Below are 13168 nucleotides of genomic sequence, written 5' to 3'. Positions count from 1 at the left end.
GCTTTTGAGAGCCATAGAGCTCTTCTCCTGGCTTTCTTCAGCTTCCTGGAGCTCGAAAGCTGGTCTCTTCCACCAACAGAAGTTTGGTCCAATAAAAGATTTCACCTCCCCCACCTTGTCTCTCCCTATCCTGGGACCAACCCAGCTACAACAACACTGCAAACAAGCATGATTTTGACATTTTCATTCAGATTTAAATACCCAGACGTCATCTAGATGATTAATGGAAAAAATATATCACATCAAATCAGCAGCAAATCCAAGCCAAAAATAGCCAGACCACAGAATCACAATGCAATGATGACTAATCATAGACTCATGAATGTTTAAGACCAGAAGGGCTTGTTACAATCCTCCAGTCTGACCTCCTGCCAGGTCATAAGATGTCACCAAGTGGTTCCTGCATCCAGCCCATAACTCTGTTAAGCTAGAGTCTATTATTTAGAGAGACAAGTATAACAGAAAGTCCTGCAGTTGAGGTCTGCTCAGTAAGACTTTTTCTATTGACCTCTTTCAGTCTATTGCATTTAATAGATGGATAAGTCCCCACCACATACAATTAGCAAGAGATCAGAGCCAGTACCTTGTATCAGCCCTAGCTCTAAACTACATTTCCAGAACTTTCTAGGGAAGTCCTGTCTTTCCTGGCAGGGAAAAACCCAAGGGACATCTATCAACTTATCTGGCCCCGTCATTTCTGAGCATCCTGTAAGGTATTTATCCTCAGGACCCCCTGGTGAGGTGGAGAAATGCTATTATCTCCATTGTACAGATGGAGATCAGATCCTCAGGGTGTCTAGGGCACCTCAATGGGAACTATACACCTAAGGATCTGAGCCTCAGGCCTAGGGTAGTCAGGAGTCTGGTCAAAAGGGGACCTGATGGTGTCTGGTCAGATCTACTGACCAGACACCTGAAGTCCAGTTATTGTGGGCAGGGAGGCACCAAGCCATTACCCACGCCAGCCCCTACTCAGCCAGGGCCGCCACCTACCTGCATCGGGTAGATGCAACTTCCAGCTCCGGCTTTGCAAGCAAGTCCCTCCTGACCCGAAACAGAAGTTGGGGAGAGAGGGGAAGAACAACAAGCAATGAGGGGAGGGGGAAAGGGAAGGCCCAGTGTCACACAGGAGGAAGACTGTGGTGGAGCAGTAGCCTGAATGCCACAGGTTAGTACCAATATCCTATCTCTTGGGCTCTCAAAAAGGAAAAATGATGTTTTACCAACATGTGCACACAGCTCCTTTGCAAGTGGAAGGGAAACAGTCTGAGTCCTTGCACTGAGAGCAGAAATTCACATAGCTCAGGACACGTCTACACTTCAAACACTGCATTGGCACCGCTGTACAGATGCACCTCTGTAGCACTTAATGAAAACGCTCTAAGCTGACAGGAGAGCGCTTTCCTCATCAGCATAATTATTCCACCGCCCCGAGTGCTTCTCCGCCTATGCGGGGAGTTAGGTCAGTATAACTATGTCAATCGGGGGAGAGATTTTTCACACCCCTGAGTAATGTTGTTATACCGATATAGGTCTGTAGTATAGACCAGACCTCTGTGTGCCCTATCCAATCTCAACCCTGCTCTGCGGATGGCATCATTAGAGGTTTATCTCCCCTTTAAAGGCATTTCCAATAAACCCCGGAGAGCAAAATCATCACCACTTTAGATTTTAAAACTAATTGATGTAAAAAAGGGCAATTTTATTACTTTTATGAAATGTTTTTCATTATTTGCATAATTGTTAAATGCTAATAAGACAATTAGCAATTATTATAGCTTAGTAATGAGCCAGCAATAACTGGCCTATTGTATTTTAATGAAATTCTTAAGTGTTACTGGGGGTCCCGAGGTTCTTTTGTCCAATCTCTTTTTCCATTAGAGACGCTCTTCACGTGACCAAGGCGAGGATAAAGGGGAAACAAAAGGGGCTACTGTGCCAAGGCAGAAGGGAGTTCTTATAAAAAGGTCATTTTTACTTAAAAGGGAGAAAATGAAACCTTTGGACTTAGCTGCTTTAGGATCAACTTAACCCCTTCCCATCCACCAAAATCCATCTTCCTGTTTTCCCTTTCAAAGGGAGTCACTCATCCTAGGAAAACGTTGCTGTCAGGTGATGCAGGTTGAAAACATGTTGAGGAGGGGACTTGGGCTGGCTCACGTGCCCTATACTGGCCAAAGTATTTACAATGGTAGCCCACAGTGAAGAGATGTGATTCACTGTGCCAGCCAAGCTACCTTGAGCTTTGATTTCATCACACTAGGCTATGGCAGGCGGTGGACAGACCCATGGGAATAGCTCTCTCTCTCTATGGGGCAGATAGGAAGTGAAAGAGAGGGGTCTCTCATCCCCTTTCTGCACACACAAGTCTCTTTTTTACTTCCTTAGGGTTAGAATGAAAATGTTGGTGCCTTTAAACATGAAATCCCAGGTTGCTGGCTGTTACCAGTACCAGGTTCCGAGAGCAGCCTTTACTTTCCACTTCATCACATCATATCACATCTGTAGCCTGTATCACTGATAGCGCTGTGTTCTAGTTCCCCTGTCAGAACGTATGCTTCAGAGGCAGCCGCGCTCTGAATCATAAAGACACAGATGCAGCTCATGAGTTAGTCATTCCCCACAGCTCATTCTCTGCAGCCCCTCCAGCGTGCAGCAACAAGTTTTGGTACCTCTGGAAACTAGTCCCCTAAGCTGCCACTCCTAGGCTAAAGTCCACTTGCTGTGAAAAGACAAACCCCAAATACACTCCTCAGAGAGTGAGCACAAGAGACTCCTCTTGCCAGATAAACATGCTAAGAGAGATGCACAAACATCACACACAAGAGTCACCCGACATATACAATGCTCAGAATGACACAGCACACAACACATATACACTACAAAGTACACAATATCAGTATTGGCAACCCCAAGGGTTAAAAAACTAAGAGTCAAGTCCCCCCTCCCAAAAAAGAGAGAATGTTAAAATAAATAAATAAATACATTTGAAGTTTGTTGTGCTTATCTCTTGGTGTTTGAGCCTTTTGGGGTCTTGTTTTCAAGCTTTTCTCCACAGGCTAGAGACTTAATTTTAAGAAAAAGAAAAGCTGAGAAACCCATGTAATAAACATGACTCGAGGAGATGGGGCTTTAAGAAAAGCATCAAGTATCACATGACTTGCAATCAAATCACAGGAATGTTGAAACCATCTCCAATAAAATTTAAAATTGATTAATTTTAGTTGTGTGTGTGTCTGCAGTTTGCCTTGTGACCCATACTCCCCTTGCATCTCTTACCTATATAGTCTGTTGCCACGTGCAGCCTGGTAAATAACAGGCCTGCATTTTCTTTTGCCCCTGCGAATACGTGGCAATCTACAAGGAACTGGCAACACTTCTCATGTAATCCCATGAGCCTAGGAGCTAAAGCTTTAGGAAAAACAGCAAATATCACGAGATTTGCAATAAAATCATGAAAGCTGGCAATGCTACAAAACGTAACACACACCCACACACCCCAGGTAGTATATACTCTTCTTTTGTGCCTATAGAGCTGTCTATGGAACAAGCTTGTATGGGAAAGAGAATGTCTCCAAGTGCAGCTTTCAAAGGAGCCTCAGTCCGGTTTCTACTTTTGCACGCCATCACCAATGTGAACATTTCGGTTATGTATTTGCTCTCACACACACATGCAGCAGAATTTCCATTTGTAAAACCCATCTGCGCCGGATGAATATGCATAAGTGGGATTTGCCTGTCTCTGCCCTCACACATGCAAGTGACTGCCTGGGCACAAAGAGAGGTCAGAATTTGAATATTTGGCCAATGGAAAACTAATCAGACAGAAACACCCTTCAAACGGTCAGGGTCGGTCCTGAGACAGTGTAGCCGAAGGGACCTCCCCTGCAGTTATACAGCAGCAAACGCAGCTGGCCTGAGCACGAAGAAGCAAATACACCAGAACAGTCACATAGCAGCCAGCACTGACAATCCAAGGGCAGGAAGACATATGGGGAAAGAGAGATAGGAGATGTCAAGAAAAGGACTGAAGCTGAAGCAGTGGTTCCTATTATTTATTAGCTGTATGGAGATGACTCACATTCCTGGCTTAGTGTCTTTGCTTTCTGATCAGTGAGGGACAAAGAGGGAATTTCCACAATACACCGTGTGACTCTACAACAGTTCTATGAACTGGTTTCTTTTTTAGGACTTATCTGATCATCGTCCAACAGGAAGAAAAAGCAAATTGCTTTAAAGGCAGCAGCATCTCTAACAATCCAATACTTCTGCTCCACATCTGACACCAGAAAGCTGGTGGTAGAGGGAAGAATGCCGGCTCATTGAGTCTGGTTGAGCATGCATTGTGCTTCCCTCTTTCATCTTACTTTACTTCCCCTGCCCCTTTCCATTCATCACAGGATCATGAGTATTAGAGATGCAAAGGCTTCTAGGGGGTCCTCACAGCCAATGCAGAATTGACCCTCACAGTACAGTCCGTCTCCTCTGTCTGTTGCTACGCTGGAGCATTTTGTCCAGACTGATGGGAAAGAATTGATGGGAACAAAGGGGCTCATCTTCCCCCCACCCACTAGCCTTATGCTAGGATCAACGACATCATCTCAGCCAGCTCGCAGAGAAGTTAGACTTTTGTTTCCCTTCCCTCACCCTCAGAAGATGCTTCAGATTCTCCCCCAACCCTTTGCAGACAGTCGGCTGACTGGGTTTGACCCAGCACCTCATGGGGTTTGACTAGAAACAAATGTCCAGCCACTGGTGAATTGAGGAATCATGGCCTCCTGCAGCGCACACAGCCCAGGCACCTGCTAAGGAGCTGTAACACCTGCAGAACCTCAAGGCCCTCTAGTGATCATGGGAGGTATAGAGTGGAGGGAATAGCCAAGCAGAAGCAAAGCACCAGAGTTGAACAATGGAGAGCAGGGGTCGGCAACCTCTCAGCAGCGGTGTGCCGAGTGAGTCTTCATTCATTCACTCTAATTTAAGGTTTTGCGTGCCAGTCATACATTGTAACGTTTTTAGAAGGTCTCTTTCTACAAGTCTATAATATAGAACTAAACTATTGTTGTATGTAAAGTAAATAAGGTTTTCAAAATGTTTAAGAAGCTTCATTAAAATGCAGAGCCCCCCGGACCAGAGGCCAGGACCCGGGCAGTGAGAGTGCCAATGAAGATCAACTCGTGTACCGCCTTTGGCACGCGTGCCATAGGTTGCCTACCCTTGCTCTAGGGTGACCAGATAGCAAGTGTGAAAAATCAGGATACCTTTTTTCAGGGGGAGGTATGGTTGCGTATATAAGACAAAGCCCCTAGTAATGGGACGGGCCTCATAATATCAGGATATCTGGTTACCCTACCTGGCACTGGATAGCGGGTGAGAAATCCACACGGTCCCAAAAGCCTTGCTATAGTGTGAAGATCAGGAGTCTGCATGCTTCATACTTCTGCACTGTTACACCGCTCAGGGCCCCCATTCTATTGTGGAAGGGCCCCAAGGCTCCAGCTAAAACATCCAGGATTGCCCTGGAGTAGCCAGGAATTAAAGATTAATCTTTAATTAAAGATTATGTAATGTGATGAAACCTCCAAGAATACGTCCAATCAAAACTGGCAACCCTACCAAACACAGGCTCACTGGATCAGAGCCTCTGACAAAAATAGTCTAATCTGAAGAAGACAACCCAGAGTAGAGAGGCGACATCCCCCTGCTAACAATGCGCGAATGCATGTGTTCTAGTGAAGGGATCCTGATAAATAACCCTGGAGCAGCGGATGGCTCTGTCCCTGCTCAAATATGGAAGGATTCTAACCAGGGTATTTTAGACCCAGAGTCTCTGCACAGGCTGTTGTCCCAGTTGAGTGCAGGTGCTGAGAAGTGTAATGCAGATGCCAATCAGAGAAAAGAAGTTCAGGCAACAGCTACCAAATAGGGAGGCACGAACGGTGCTCAGAGATGGATAAGGCTGGGCAATGGCCCTCGATAGGCTTGGGAAGCCCCTATAATGCCCCTGATGTTCTCTGCTCCATTCCCTAAAGAAATGGTTGCAGTGTTCATTTGGGAGCGAAGGTCCAAGGCCGAGGCTGGAGAGGTACGGGAAGGGGGACTGATGTCAGGATCAGTTTCAGGCACTATTTGTGTGTGCCCAGAGGCCTGCTGGGTCTGGTTCTGAGTCAGGCTGCTCCTGAGCTGCAAGGTGTGTGTGGGGGGCACTTTCAGCCTCATGCTCTTGTGCCTTGACCCACAAGCTGGGGGTGCTGCAGGAGCAAATTTCCTCTGGCCTTGTCCCCCGCGGTGGCCTCAGCTCCACTGTGTAGGGGAGGTCCAGGAGGAGGCTGACCTTCGGGGCCAGTGCTTGGCCACTGATCTGGGCCTCCTTTCAGTGTTCCAACTCTAGAGTTCTTACTTGAACCTTCCATTTCCTGGAAGGCTTGGGGCTTCTTGTGTCCTGAGGCAGATGAGTCCCTAGTGAGGGCTCGGTCCAGAGCTCGTCTCTGAAGTTTCAATTGTCTCCTCAGCTTCGCTCTGCGGTTCTGGAACCAAACCTAGGGAAACCCAAAGGAAAACAGGCATTAACAAACCATCTTTTTGCCTGCCTGCACTCTTACGTGCTGATGGCAAACTGAAAAGCATGGGGGTTTATAAAGCATCTGTCCTGCATCGGTTTCCCCAGGCTCCTCTCGGAGAGCTGCAGCTCCAGGAATCCAGAGAGAGATGGTTACACAAGTGAAGGCTTTAAACCACAACAGACATTTCAGGTCATGGCACATAATGAGGGAAAATCTCATTGCAGAGGAAGGAAGGAAGTCAGACTCAGAAACACACAGACACTCCTCCTCCCTCAGCCAGTTCTAGAGGGAGAATCCTAATCCCCTTTCACCCTCCACCAGGGAACCAGACACTTTCACCTGGGCTCCCTGTGCACTCCACCCTCCCTCATGAGCTGGGGTTGCAGAGAAACCAGGGGACATGAGCAGCTCTCTTACTCCGAGCCTGACAATGGGTCTCAAGCCTTATTTCCTCACCCCAGACCCTCCAGAAATGGGAGGGATCCACCACCCTTGTTCTCCAGAGACATGGCAAACAGTAGCCCAACTCAGAGCAGGGCAGCTGTCAAAGGTGTCAGAGGTGATGAGAGGGGAAACACAGGATAGAGAGTGGGGGCCATGCTGGGCGGCATCCCAACTTCAACTATTTCCTACCCCTGAGAAGAGACTGATCTTTACTCCAGCTTTCCCCCACGACCTCTGGCTGCAGAGTTACTGCCTCCAGAGTCAACAGGCAGGCAGAGCTGAACCCACCATCTAAAGGTTCCCTCCCACCTCTTACCTTCCCCTGCCCCAAGCAGGTTCCTCAGGCACCAATGCCAATGGAGCTGGAACATTAATGGGGCTGGGAATAAGCACAGTGAAGATCAGAGCAAACAGGAGGTGACAGAGCCTCCTGCAACAGAGTCCTAGCCCCCTGCTTAGCAGCCTCAGAGGCTGGGTACAATGAGCTGCCCTCCCGTCCAGAGGTTCAGGGAGAGGAATTCATTGTAAGCTCCGCAGACAAGGGGAAGGTCCTACTGCCAAACACTACCCTGGAGCGCGATACCCCATGAGCATCTGGTACCTGAACCCTGGCCTCTATCAGGTCTAGCCGGAGGGCTAGGGCCTCCCTCATGAAGACGTCAGGGTAGTGTGTGGTCTCAAAGGCTGATTCCAGTTCCTCCAGCTGCCAGCTGCTGTAATTGGCTCGGGTGCGTCTCTGCTTCTGCGGGCGAGCTTCCTCTGGAGAAAAGCCACAGTGACCCCCAATGAACTAGTACCACTCACCAGACCAGCTTAGAGGACAAAGAGTGGGCAGCACACTCCACTGGCACCGCGCTAGCCCTGCCCCCTCCACCCCTCTCTTCACAACCAGCCCCATGCCCTCCCATGCACAGCCTATCCCCTTACCAGGACCTTTGTCTCTCAACATTGAGACCGACACCTTTCAGTCAATCACATGAGGAGAGGAGACCCCTCGAGAGACTTGCTGTTCATTTTATTTTAAGTCTGAAAAGCCTTCACTCCTCGGTATCTAGATTTCATTCAGCTGATTTTGTCTGGGCCATTTCATGGTAGTGTCTGAGTGCTTCACGATCTCAAACATATTTAGGATGGGATGGGTGGCATTGAGGTTATCTTCGGTTTAACGGTAGTGCCCTGGAACCTCAGCCAGGGACCAAGACCCCACCATGCTAGGGGCTGCAGAAACACAGAACAAAAAGATGTCCTGCTTGCACTTGGGCGAGTGTCACAGGGCAGCTGGTTCCCATGGACCTGGATACACTGAGCCCAGTGCCCCTGGACCAGAACAGATGCGCCTATCAAGGGCTGATAGTGGTAGCTTGGGCAGATGGACTGAGACAGGCTGCGCCTTGGGGAAGGAAAGCCACACTAGAGTGGAGCTAACTCCTGTGGTGGGTCCCCAGAGTGAGGGGCCAGGAAGCAGTCTTGGGGCTGTTGCTCCAGCAAAACTGGCTGAGACAGGGAAACTGCCAGGAGCAAGACAGCGTGAAGCCTAAGGCTAAGGAATGAGCTAAAAGGCTGTTTTCTGGTTGTTCGCTAACCTCTGTTAAGGAAATAAAGTCCCCCGCCCCCTTGAAAAGCCTGGGCATGGCAGCGTATGCTCTGTGGCTGGGCAGAAGGGGTGGCCTGGGGACAGATGAGCGCCTAACACCACCAGTGAGCACAGCAGGTTCCTGGGGCCAGTCACATCTTCATCCCACTCCACTCCATCATGTGCTTTGCATACAATACATAGTGAAGAAATCTTTTAAGGCAGGATGGGGTTTATTAGGACTATTTTTTGTATCCTATCACTTGCTACAGTACTTGGGGGCCAGCTGGGTAAGGCCTAGGGGGAGGGGATAACAACACACCCATACATTTTAGAAGTCTCTAAACTGAACTCCTCTCCTACACAATTGCATCACAATGATTTTAAATTCCAGTATCTCTGGATCTTCCAGGGGCTCAAAGCAAGGACTGTGCACCTGATGGACACTGGGGAATTTACCCCATCCCCTTTGTCTAGCTTACCTGAGAAGTCTCCCTGCTCCCCCAAACCTGCGCCTTGGCTTGCCAGCAGCAGTGCTTGTATGCATGGCTCCGGAGGGCTCCAGGGCTGGAAGAGCTGGTAGCTGAAAAGGGGAGCTGGGAGGAAGAGGTTGCAAACAGGAGTGGATGCGAGCTGAGCCGAGAAAGCAGGGCTGTAGAAGTGAGATGCAGCTGGGAGTGAGGACACCACATATTCTGAGCTGAACATCCTCCACTAGGGACACGAGCAGAACTGCTGCACCTGTGTGGAAAGGAGACAGGTGGAGGATTCCTGACTTTCTGGCCCATGAGAATCCCACTCATCCACCAGCAGGGAAGGGAAATGTGAATGAGCCTTGCCCGTTGGGGAGACTGGACTCCAGTTAGGCTGCAGTCCAGATTAACCAGGGAGAGACTGTTCCGGTAGCCAGATGCTGCAGAGAAAGGAATGAGAAGCCCCAAACAAAGACACTCTGGAATGACTTGCCCATGGGGAATGTATCTCCCTGATCTCCATCAGCTAGAGGTGGGTCATGCTCTGAAGCAGGAGGGGGCTTCTCTTTTGTGTGTGGGGGGGTGTTTGGATATTGGGGAGAGCTGGCTTAGAAGCCTGAAGACCACAGACTTTCTTGATCCTGAAGGAGACTTCAGAGCCTGCTGTCTGGTTTCCCCCAAGTGAGAGCACCAGCCACCTTCAGCAAGGCCGGAGGGCTGAGTAGGATTACTGCACCCAAGATTTGAATGAAGGATTGAGATTGCAGTATATGGTCCATACTGACATCCTGGTGAGCTGGCTGGCTCTTCATAGTTGGGACAACCAGATTTCAAACGCTGATGGTCAGATGCAGCCACAATGAACCAGACCTTGCTCACCTGAAACTCCTGTGGAGCTCATGGCTGTCAGAGAATCCTGGCTGCACACTAGACCCTGCTTGCTTGTTGGCTCAGAGGCGACATCAGAATAGACTCATGATACTGCAGTATTCAGGGCCCAGCCAAAGCCAGTACACCTGGAATATTAAAGCTGAAGAGAGATCTCTTCAACCTCAGAGCACTTCTGGGGTCAATTCAAGGTTTCTAGCAGGGAGAGACAGACAGGCCGCCTTGCCCATCCCTAAAGAAAACCGTGCCAATTTTTGTTTGTTACTTACATAGCATCTATCGCAGGCTAGGCGACTACAGATAGTCACTCAATAGTTTAAACTGTGACCACAAAGGAGCCCAAACTCCACTCTCCAGCGACATGGAATTCTGGGAGGATAAATTACCAGCTGAGAAGATGGAGGGAGGAAGAGAAAGACAAATGAGTTCGTCTGCACAGGCAGGGAAAGGAAATGCCCCTCCCCAAAGCTAATTTCACCCCTTCACTCCTCAGCATTAAGAATACATTGCAACTCCTGAACATTTACTATGCTGAGGAGAGTAAAGTCCCACTCCAGAACCAATAGGTTTCCCTCTGCCCCTAGCACTGCAAGGAACACCCCCTTTTTGAGAGGCTACGTCAGCCCCAAAGAAGGGAACAACCATTAGGAACATGGCAATCTTGACACAATTTGCACCAGACTCTGCTCCAGATGGGTCTGAAGTCACAGAAGCTGTAGAGGAAAATGAATTTCAATGGGCAGGACATTGAGAACACTGGTAATTCCCCCTCCACCCCAGCACCCTTTGCCCACTGAAATCCTCCCCATCTTACCTGCACGGAGTGATTCAGAGATCTGCAGAAATGGCTGAGTCTTGGACAGGTGAGTTCAGGTGTACTGGTGGATTTGAGCGGTCTCTGTTAATCCAAGTATGTCCAGGAACAAAGTGGAGACTGGTCCTCGCCCTGCTCTCTTTCCCTCACCAAAAACTAATGACAGGTTCCAATTAAATTACTGTGGTGGTCAGGGAGGGGTCTCTGCTGACCCAGACAAATCCAGTGAAACCAGAGCTGGTCTGGACTTTCCCAGGTGTGTCCATATAGGAGGAAAACTGCAGACAGAGTCTCTGATCACCCACTTGTCTCCAGCAGGTGTGAAATAAAGAAACTTCTTACCTGAAGCCTCTTTGCCAAGGCCCTCCTTTCCCCTCCCCCATTCAGACACTAAATTAACTTCTTCACTTCAAAGAAACTCTTCACTCAATTAGAGGGGAGCATGAGCCAGGATTGAATTTCCAAGTAAATATTCTCACTAATGGCTCCCTAGCAGTGACCCGGAAAAGCTGTCTTACCTGCAAGAGGAGTTCACAGAGCTCTCTCTAAACAGGAGACAGGAAGAACTGCCAACAAGATTCCAGCTGAGCCAAATGAGACATCTGAAGGTACCTCCACTTTACATGGTATCATGTTCACTATGGAGGGAGAGCCCCAAGCTTTCCAGTCAAGAACAGTTGGATTTTGCTCAGCTTCTCCAACAGTTACGGTATTAATTTTGCTCTTGTGGATTTGCAGGAAGAGTTAAAAAAGCAACTAATAACAGTGTGTTCGACAGAAAGAACTATTGGTGACTAGAAGTGAAGACAAGAGACAGTGGAGACCAGAGCTCATTAGAGCAGAGGGAGAAGAAACTCAGGAGTATGAATAGAGGACCAAGAGCATGGTTGGCTAGAGGAACCAGAAGCTGAGAACAGAGGTCACTGGATTACAGAGGCAAAGGCCTGGGAGCAGTCAGAGGCCAGGGCGTGGGTGCAGCTACAGCCCCCGAGGTGTTTGTAACTAGAGATGGGAGACCAAAAAGCAGCAAGCAGTAGAGAATGTGTTTTAGGCTGGCTAGGGGAAGACCCAGATGCAGCCCAAGTCTATGGGACAGACACATCTTGGGACAAAGGAATGGGAACGTGACCAGGAAAACAACGCCTGTGGAAACGTGCCTCAAAGCGCTGGGATGGCTACAGCTAAGGACTACAGTGTCTGGAGCCTGAGGAACTAGGTCTTTGCACCTTTTGGTTAGTGCAGCTTAAATTTTTAATGTCCCCAAGATGAAATGTGCCAGCACCTTAGGGAGCACACGAGAGCGATGGGGACTGTTTGGGATCAATCTTTGTGTTTTTATAACGATGTGCCATAGCTACCTGGACTTCTGGGGCTCCTAACGTTCTAGAGAGGGCTGGGTCCAGGGGCCGGCCATTCAGGTTTGCTTGATTATCATACAAAGAATTGCCCTTCCTTTCCATGGCGAGGGCTATTCTCAGTGAAAGATGAGGCTTTGCAGTGACTCAGGCTTACTTCTCTCAGCTGGCTCTGCTGGGCTAGAGAGTCTCTCCAGAACTGAACATGGGCCTCAGAGCCAGCAAGCAGCTTGAGAGCCTTTCCCCAGAGAGTCCCCTAGTCATGGGGAGCCACAAGGATCTGTCTATCTCTTGTAGTTGTCCCTTTCCGAACGGCCACGCCACGCCATCTCCTTTCAGGGTCCCTTCCTTACCGCCTTTGAATGTGCTTGGGTCACTTCCCTGGAGCTCGGAGACTGCCCTTGCGCTTGGGCAGAGTTTGGTCTGCAACCGCATCCCAAGCAGCACGCAGCTGAGAGCAACTTATTCAATTACTTCCATTTAGCAAACTGGTGCCTCCCCTCCCCGTCCCTAGCATGGACACCCCACTGCTGACAGACGGATGGCCTTTCTCTGTCCTGCTAACTCCAGGCCACCTCAGAGCAGTACAAGACAGTACCTGCTTAGAGCACCTTCCTCCTCCCACTATTCCAGTCCAGTTGCCAAGGAACAAATGACAGCCCTCAGCTGACCAAAGGAAGCTGGTCACTTGCCCACTCTGAGCATAGCTCCCTGCCCAACTGGGATCCCTTCCTGCCTGAAGAAGGCACCTGTCCTAGTAGAGAGGAGGCCTGTGGGAGGGAACAAGGAGTTAAATTGCGATCAGTCCAGTGGCCTGACCTAGCAGCTGCAGAGAATATAGTATGTATTCCCCGCATTGGAGCACTGTTACAGCTCAGGAGGATACTCTTTCATCCCTTCTCCAGGCTGCACTGGCTTCCGAGGGAGACTGAGGGGAGTATGGATGGACTGGCACTGGCCTGTGGGGCTCACACTTCTCTTAGCAGCTGTATCCTATTGCCTGGGAGGCCATGGGAGGGAAGTGGGTCCCTGTGGAGAGTGTCTCTCCAACAGAGAAG

At 49.2% G+C, this 13168-nt stretch overlaps 1 protein-coding gene across 1 annotated transcript; it reads right to left on the bottom strand.

Moving 5' to 3' along the window:
* Nucleotides 1–3377: 3377 nt before the first annotated feature.
* Nucleotides 3378–12849, bottom strand: LOC116832929 (uncharacterized). Its single transcript, XM_032794066.2, has 4 exons — nucleotides 10756–12849; nucleotides 9063–9321; nucleotides 7609–7766; nucleotides 3378–6539 (listed from the first exon to the last, which is right to left on the bottom strand). The coding sequence occupies exons 2-4, from the start codon at nucleotides 9286–9288 to the stop codon at nucleotides 6216–6218; spliced, it is 708 nt and encodes a 235-aa protein (XP_032649957.1). The 5' UTR covers nucleotides 9289–9321; nucleotides 10756–12849; the 3' UTR covers nucleotides 3378–6215.
* Nucleotides 12850–13168: the final 319 nt, after the last annotated feature.

Source organism: Chelonoidis abingdonii, chromosome 9 (genome assembly GCF_003597395.2).
Source record: "Chelonoidis abingdonii isolate Lonesome George chromosome 9, CheloAbing_2.0, whole genome shotgun sequence".
Lineage (NCBI taxonomy): Eukaryota > Metazoa > Chordata > Testudines > Testudinidae > Chelonoidis > Chelonoidis abingdonii.
The sequence above is the reverse complement of the archived record's forward strand: the minus strand, read 5'-3'. Positions and strand labels throughout refer to the sequence as shown.

Excerpts from the sequence above, each read along its gene's own strand:
- LOC116832929 (XM_032794066.2), bottom strand. The coding sequence starts at position 9,288 with ATGTTCAGCTCAGAATATGTGGTGTCCTCACTCCCAGCTGCATCTCAC. Across the intron at positions 7,767-9,062 it reads GGAGCAGGGAGACTTCTCAG|AGGAAGCTCGCCCGCAGAAG; the intron begins GTAAGCTAGACA and ends GCTTTTCTCCAG. Across the intron at positions 6,540-7,608 it reads TGATAGAGGCCAGGGTTCAG|GTTTGGTTCCAGAACCGCAG; the intron begins GTACCAGATGCT and ends GGGTTTCCCTAG.